This window comes from Bos indicus x Bos taurus, chromosome 15 (assembly GCF_003369695.1).
Source record: "Bos indicus x Bos taurus breed Angus x Brahman F1 hybrid chromosome 15, Bos_hybrid_MaternalHap_v2.0, whole genome shotgun sequence".
Classification (NCBI taxonomy): Eukaryota; Metazoa; Chordata; class Mammalia; order Artiodactyla; family Bovidae; genus Bos; species Bos indicus x Bos taurus.
In genome coordinates, this window is record NC_040090.1 from 35,148,650 (window position 1) to 35,157,212 (window position 8,563).

The 8,563-nt window shown below is 37.4% G+C and overlaps 1 protein-coding gene across 1 annotated transcript; it reads left to right on the forward strand.

Moving 5' to 3' along the window:
- Window positions 1–6,270: 6,270 nt before the first annotated feature.
- On the forward strand, window positions 6,271–7,221 carry LOC113904956 (olfactory receptor 51H1-like). Its single transcript, XM_027562016.1, has one exon. It carries the CDS (start codon window positions 6,271–6,273, stop codon window positions 7,219–7,221), a length of 951 nt encoding a protein of 316 aa, XP_027417817.1.
- Window positions 7,222–8,563: the final 1,342 nt, after the last annotated feature.

Sequence of the window (8,563 nt, forward strand, 5' to 3'; positions counted from 1 at the left end):
ATATATCTACATATACATATAGATATACATACATGTATATAGCCCACATAAAGGATTATGTAAAATATAAATATACAGAAAATTATAGATTTCTATATGTAGTCACATCCTCATATTAAAAAATATACAGAAATATCTATTATAAAACACCAACCCTTAACATTTATGATAAAGTTAGTCTCCTTAAGATTATAATACACATATTTCTTAATAGGTTTAAATTAAAAATTTAAACCCAAATTAAATTTAAACCCAATTTAAAGTGAAAAACCCAAATTAAAAATAAGTAGATAAACTTCTTCCATACATTCTCTATCATACCTGAAAATAAGTATCCTCATAAGAATTGTTTATATCTGGCTTTTGTTTTCTGCTATTAAAAATGTAAATATGGCAGAAGCACATTAGTCTGCTTTATTTAGGAAAATTCTATGAAAACTATTTTAACCTTTAAATAATAACAAATAGTTTAGCATTTACTTTTGACTGAAGAGGAATATTAAATTTTATTTGTTCTAGAGAATATTTAGCTTGTTCTAGAGTAGAGACTCCTCAGAATTTTTTCCCCATATTTTGTGATTCTTTTTGCATTTTATTTTATTTATTTTTTAATATAAATTTATTTATTTTAATTGGAGGCTATTTACTTTACAATATTGTATTGGTTTTGCCATACATCAACATGAATCCGCCACAGGTATACACGTGTTCCCCATCCTGAACCCCCCTCCCTCCTCCCTCCCTGTACCATCCCTCTGGGTCATCCCAGTGCACCAGCCCCAAGCATCCTGTATCCTGCATTGAACCTGGACTGGCAATTCATTTCATATATGATATTATACATGTTTCAATGCCATTCTCCCAAATCATCCCACCCTCTCCCTGTCCCACAGAGTCCAAAAGACTGTTCTATACATCTGTGACTCTTTTGCTGTCTCACATACAGGGTTATCATTACCATCTTTCTAAATTCCATATATATGCATTAGTATACTGTATTGGTGTTTTTCTCTCTGGCTTACTTCACTCTCTATAATAGGCTCCAGTTTCATCCACCTAATTAGATCTGATTCAAATGTATTGTTTTTAATGGCTGAGTAATACTCCATTGTATAACACTCTGGGCTTTAAGGAAAATATTCAAAACAAAGCACAAAAGATCTATACCTGTGAAACTACCATATGATCCAGCAATCCCACTCCAGGACATATATCCAGAGAAAACCATAATCCAAAATATACACTCATCCCAATGTTCAGTAGAGCACCATTTACAACCACCCAGACATGGAAGCAATTAAATGTCCATTGACAGAGAAATGGATAAAGAAGATGTAGTACATAAATACCATGGGATATTACTCAGCCACAAAAAAAAGAAAATGAAATAATGCTATTTGCAACAACATGAACAGACCCAGAGATTAGCATACTCATTAAGTCAGACAGAGAAAGACAAGTATTGTATGATAGAGAGCTTATATGTGGAATCTTAAAAAAGCTATAAATGAACTTATTTACAAAACAGAAATAAAACCACAGATATAGAAAACAAACATTGTTATCAGGAGGAAGTGGAGGGGAGGGATGAACTGAGAAATTAGGATTGACATATACACACTACTCTTTATAAAAGAAATAACTAATAAGGACCTACTGTACACCACTGGAAACTCTACTCAATACTCTATAACGATCTATATGGTTATAGAGTGGATGTATGTGTTATATAACTGATTCACTTTGCTGTATAGCAGAGATTAACACAACTTTGTAAATCAACTACTCTCCAATAAAATTTAAAAAAATGTAAATATGTTTATGAAGGTAAAGAAATGATATGAAAAGAAACATGAAGAAGTGATGGAAAGGGTTTGTGGGCGTTTTAATGACTGACCACACAAAGGCACACACTGATGGAATAATGAGCTATTTCCACAATCCTAAGAACTACTTCATTGATGAAAAAATATTATTATAGAAAAATGCATGAAAACAAATGAAAGAAATTATATTTAATATATTGGAATAATAATGCAGTCCAACAAATTTAAAGAACTCTGTCTTCTTTGTTCCTAATGGAAATTCCAAGCAGTTCTTCTCTCTATCCAAAACAACAATAGACTTCGGTGCTATTTCAAGGTAAATCTCAGCACTATATTAGCAATGAGACTGCAACTGGTTTTGGAATCAGAAGCTCTAGGGAAAAATTAGGCTGGAATTCTAGGACTTCTTTAGTTATATATATATATATATATATATATATATATATATATACACACACACACACACACACACACACACACACACAGCCATACTCACGTATATGTATAAAGTATGTGTGTGTGTGTTTGGGAGAAGTAGATCCTTTTTCCTTCCTCAGTCTTGGCTGAGAGGACACAAATAAAATCAAAATGAAGGAAATTTTGAAACAGGTGTTGGTAGAAGAAAAGGCAATTTTACAGATGAAGGAGCAGCTTGGAGTTTTGGGAATTCACGATGGTCAGGCAGCACTACATAACAGGCCTCAAAGGATTTCTCCAGAGGAATTAAAAATCATACAGAACCATGATGGCTGAGACACCACCAGAAGTTTGAGGAGGCTTCATAAGTGCTCTGTTTACTAGTCTCAGGGAAGGAAAGAAGCCAAATTAATTCTGAACAAGAGCACAGAGGTTGATACAGGTAATAAATTTATCTTAAAATCTTTTGGCATGACCTCTGTATACCAAGCTCTGTGTAGGATTGTTTAGGCACATTATTTCATTAAATCTTCGTAAAAATGCTGGTGAGGAAAATTACAAAGGCAGATGAGAAGCACCTAGAGAGTGTCCAGTGTCATCGGGTTGCTGGAAGGCAAAGAAAAGATGAGAAAAAAAGTAAAATGTAGGTAATGTTACTGGGAGTAAAATAAGAGATACACTGTGAGGGAGGATCTATCATATAGAAAAAAATGAAAAAAAAGTGGATGGAAGAGTAAATGAAAAGTGAATTGGAAGCTAGAGAAAATAAGGCTCTGAAAAATCAGGGAGAATGGAAAAGAGATGAAGACTAGAGATAGAAATGAGATTGTTTAAAAAGGAGAAGATGGGGTAAAACATAATCAGGTAAAGAAAAACAGAGTCAAAGGCACATAAAAGAAAGGGGGAAATAAAATCTGCAATTTCCATAGAACAGCAGTGCTTCAGCAGGCCCTGGGGACTTAATCAGAGACTATCAAATATTTTATAAGTTTTTCCAAGAAAAATATCTAATAGGGATGAGCCAACTTATTCTTCTCAAGTAAAATCCATCACCAATTTCTTGGGAAGAAGGACCATCCAACTGAAGGGCTCTCACTTAAACTATAAAGTATAAAAATGTCCCTTCCTCAAAGTGCTCCAGAGGGTTAGCTGGGCAGCAGAGTGCTTTGTTTAGATCTGAGCATTGTGACTTATTTGGAGAAACATCTGGATTCTGTTTTCAACACACAGCACAACCTTTGTAAGAAGACTACAGAATCTTTCAAAGACCCCCTGTGTCAGATCAGAATCTGCAAAATAACTTCTCTGTCATATTGTCCCAAAACCACAAACTCTCCTCTCACAGCAGGCAAACAGGTGGAAGAATGAGCCTGGAAGCCCACCTGGTCTTGTGTACCTGTCAACACCACCACCTCCCATCCCCAACTCTCCCAGAAACACTTATTGATTTTTCTTTCTCCTTTCTCACAATCAGTACCTGGATGATAACAAAGAAACTTTAATTCCTCTCAAAGACACTTCATTTAAGCTTTTGTGCCCTGTTAGAAAAAGAGATTTTTCTCTAGATCCATGATTTTCAACCCACATGCAGAAAATCAGGGAGGAGTTTGAGAGTTTGTAAAATATCTGAAAAGAATGATATTTAATCATCCATGTTCATTTATTCTTGATTTCATTCCTTCATTCAACACATACGGAAAGCTAACATATGCTTGGCATATGGTCTTTTAAAGATTGATTTATTTATGTATTTTTGCTTGCACTGGGTCTTCACTGCTGCTTGCAGGTTTTCTCTAGTTGCAGTGAGCAGAGGCTACTCTCTAGTTACGGTGTCTAGGCTTCCCATTGCAGTGGCTCCTTTTACTGTGGATCACTGGCTCTAGGCACATGGGTCCTACTTTATGCAACCCCATGGACTGTATACAGCACAGGCTCAATAGTTGTGGTGCACAGGTGTAGTTGCTCTATGGCATGTGGGATCTTTTGGGATCAGGGATCAAACCCGTTTCTCCTGCATTGGCAGGTGGATTCTTTACCATTGAGCCACCAGGGAAGCCCAGCATATGATCTTTTAGGTGATAAACAGAGTCCTTTCCTTCAGGAAGTTTAATTCTAGTAAGAGAGATAGACACTAAACAAATATCTATGTGATGTTTAATTACCTGTACTTACTTATAAGAAGAATATAAAAACTATGTACTGAGGAGTCTTAAACTCTTATGAGAATTGGAAAAGGCTTATTTGAGAAGGATTATTATTTAGGCTTCCCTGGTGGCTCAGAGGGTAAAGCGTCTCCCTGCAATGTGGAAGACCCAGGTTGGATCCCTGGGTTGGGAAGATCCCCTGGAGAAGGAAATGGCACCCTACTCCAGTATTCTTGCCTGGAGAATCCCATGGATGGAGGAGCCAGGTAAGTTACAGTCCACCGGGTTGCAAAGATTCGGATATGACTGAGTGACTTCACTTTCTTTCACTTTTTCTTTCTATTTGAGGATAGATAGGCTTTGATTAGGCAAAGAGGAACTTTATAGAAGGTGGAGGAAGGCACAAAAAACAGGAAGGGACACATGTGAAATCCCATATCCAGAAGTTTCTTAGTGAGGTCCAGGAACTTAAAGACTGCAAATATGGCTGGATTGAAGAGACCAAAGTGGGAGGGGTGGGTGGGGAATGGTGTGAATTGGCACTAGAGAGGTAGACATGGGCTGAATTTTGCTGTGACTAAAGTAAATGATAGATTTAGGACTCTGTTCTAAGTACAATAGAAGATCTTGAGGGACCTTTTGCTTTGAGTGAATAAATAATTTTCTAAATATTCAAAGTGCATTCTGACTGCAGAAAGGAATTTTTGAAAGGGGGCACTCATGGGTGGAGGATGATAAGTTAGGGTGCCTGGAGGAAATGAACTATGCTATTTTTGACTACACATAAAAGGAAGAAAGGAAATAATGATTTTGTATGTTTTGGAGACAAATATGAAATTCATTAAGTGTTGGTTTAATGAAAGAAGAGGTTTCAAGAATGGCATCAGGTTTTTGGAGTGTTAGAAGACTCTCGAAATAAAGATTTTGTTAATGGCTACTCTCATACCATATATGTGGTTGTTTCTGGGTCAATAGCCTTTATTTTTTATCCCTTGATATTTTAAAATGAGGTTATGGAAAGTTATAAGTTAAAACTTGTGAAGATTAATTTGAACAGTTATGTCCACTAATGTGTCTATTTACAAATGTATATATGGGCTCAGTAGTTCAGTCCTGTCTGACTCTTTGTGACCCCAGGAATGAACTCCACCAGGCTCCTCTGTCCATAGAATTTTTCAGGCAAGAATACTGGAGTGGTTTGCCATTTCCTACTCTGGGGCATCTTCCTGACCAAGGGATTGAACCCGAATTGGCAGGAAGATTATTTACTGCTTAGCCACCATTATAAAAAGAGTGAAATAGATGCTTAGGCATGTGCAAGAATATATACACACATGTATATGTGTGTGTAAGAGAATATATGCATATGTATACACACACACACACACATATATATATATATACACATACATATACATGCATACACATGGATTTATATAGATGAGGGATGTAGGTTTGGATGGTGATGAAATTTTGTGTAGGTGTGTTTGTGGTGATGATACTGTGAGTTCTGTTCTTTGATTATTTAGCAAAATTCTCAATGCTATTAGGTTCTTGGATGTTGCTGCTTCTTTTCTACCAAATATTCAGTGCTGTTAAAGGAAGATATCAAAATTTTCTTCTGTCTAAACACTGGTTGTTTCATCTTATCTCCCCTTTTAAGATAAGCAAATTAAATTCAAGTGAGTGGAGGTCATCACATGTGATTGTCTAAGAAGTAAAAAGATGCAAAAACCTTTCAGACACTGATTTAAACATAGTTTTCCCCTCTGTTGTTCCACTTCTACATCCATAAAGCCATTTACCTATCTAAAAACCTTTTTTCAATTTAGGAGCTGGAATCCAGGTGGGAGAGTCCAGCCTCAAACAGTGGTAAGAACATCATGATGAACACTAGCTCATCACATGTCAACCACCATAGCTTCATTTTGACAGGTATCCCAGGAATGCCAGATAAAAACCCATGGATGGCTTTTCCCCTGGGATTTCTCTACACCATGACTCTCCTGGGAAATGGTACCATCCTAGCCATCATCAAGGTAGATCGGAGTCTCCATGAGCCTATGTACTACTTCCTCTCTATCTTGGCTCTGACTGATGTTGGCCTCTCCATGTCCACCCTGCCCTCCATGCTCAGCATCTTCTGGTTTAATGCCCTTGAGGTTCCCTTTGATGCATGCATCACACAGATGTTCTTCATCCACAGTTTTGGAGAGGTAGAATCAGGAGTATTAGTGTCTATGGCCTTTGACAGATTTGTGGCCATCCGAGACCCACTGCACTATGCTTCCATACTCACCCATGGCATCATTGGCAAGATTGGAATAGCTGTCATCATCCGGGCAGTCTGCGTGGTCTTCCCTGTGCCCTTTCTTATAAAGCGGCTACCCTTCTGCCATTCCAATGTCTTGTCTCATTCGTACTGTCTCCACCAAGATGCAATGCGGTTAGCCTGTGCCAGCACTCGTGTCAACAGCCTCTATGGCCTCATAGTAGTCATCTTCACTTTGGGGTTTGATGCCTTCATCATTCTCTTTTCTTATGTGCTCATCCTGAAGACAGTACTGGATATCGCTTCCAGAGCTGAAAGGCTCAAAGCGCTCAACACCTGCCTCTCCCACATCTGTGCTGTGCTCCTTTTTTATTTTCCTCTCATTGGTGTCACCATGATCCACAGGTTTGGGAAACATCTGTCACCAGTAGTACACACATTCATGGCCAATACCTATCTGTTACTGCCTCCTTTACTAAACCCTGTTGTTTATAGTGTGAAAACCAAGCAGATACAGAGGAGGATCATCCATGTGTTCCAGAGGAGAAAGAACAGGGTCTAGGGTAGTGGAATCAAATGTAATATGGAGAATAAGAAGCATTTTGAGCAACTATAATGCAGTCAAATTATAAACATCTGGGAAAATTGAAAGTGGGCAAGGCTTGTAGGTGAAAGTCTTTCTTGTTCTGTATATGCTCCATTTTGGAATGCATAATTTTTGATATCTGGTGTCACTTGACAAACCTAATGTAATTAATATAATTGTTCTTCTCTGAAACTGGAGATGAGCATCAGTGAAGACATAAATCATCACCTGTTTATCCAGGTAATACTTTTGAGTGTTTATCCATATAATGTTAAGTAATATTGTTCTATAGTTATTAATTAAGTAATTAGATAAGGAAAGATTCAAAATGCTATATAACACTGCTGAAAGGTCTGAGATATTTTTTCTTAATATGGAGAAAGAAAATTGTTCCATAATCAAACAGCATTTATTTTGTTGTTCCAATGTTTATTGGGTAAAGAGTGCCTATGTTAAAATTAAAACAAACACATGTGTGGTTACTTAACACGTGCCTTTTCATTTAAGGGTTATTACTTCTTTACGGTTCTAGTTTTCAGTCATATATTTAGTAGAATAACAGGTGCTCTGCCTTTACTCTTTAAACCCAGCAGGAGTGAACTCTATTTTGCTGTGTACAAAGAACCCAGGGAAACTTTATCAAGTAAAAGTACTGCCATGCTTTGTATAAGGACAAGTGAACACTTGCAGCACTGGGAAGTTTAAGAAAGCAGGATGCCCATGTGTGGGAATGAGTATGTCAAAGGCAATGTGTCTTTGCACTGAAGCTCATACCTGCTGTATGTATTTTGTTAATCATTACACTGTCAAATTGCTAGAGGGATGACTTATTAAACAGATGTACATTTAACACTAATGAAATGCCAGTCATGATGCTGGACCCTGCATGTGGGTTCAATCACTCAGTTGTATCCAACTCTTTGTGACCCCATGAACTGTAGTCCACCAGGCTCCTCGGTCCATGGAATTTTCTAGGCAAGAATACTGGAGTGGATTGCCATTCAGGGGAATCTTCCTAATCCAGGGATCAAACCCAAGTCTCCTGAATCTCCTGCACTGGCAGGCAGATTCTTTACCACTGTTCCACCTGGGAAGTGTTCTGGTCCCTGAAGACACAGAGAAAAATGCACCAACTTTCTGCACAGTTTCTGGCATATTTCTCTGCAAGGAAATATGTATACAAGTCAAGTAGGTATTACATTACAACATCACATTTAATTTGCTATACTAGCAGTTTTAGTTGCCTTTATATATTCTCTCAGTGAATTCTCCCAACTGTCTTTGAGAATAATGTTATCACATTTTATACATGAGGAAA

Coding starts and splice junctions, on each gene's coding strand:
- LOC113904956 (XM_027562016.1), top strand. CDS start 6,271: ATGATGAACACTAGCTCATCACATGTCAACCACCATAGCTTCATTTTG.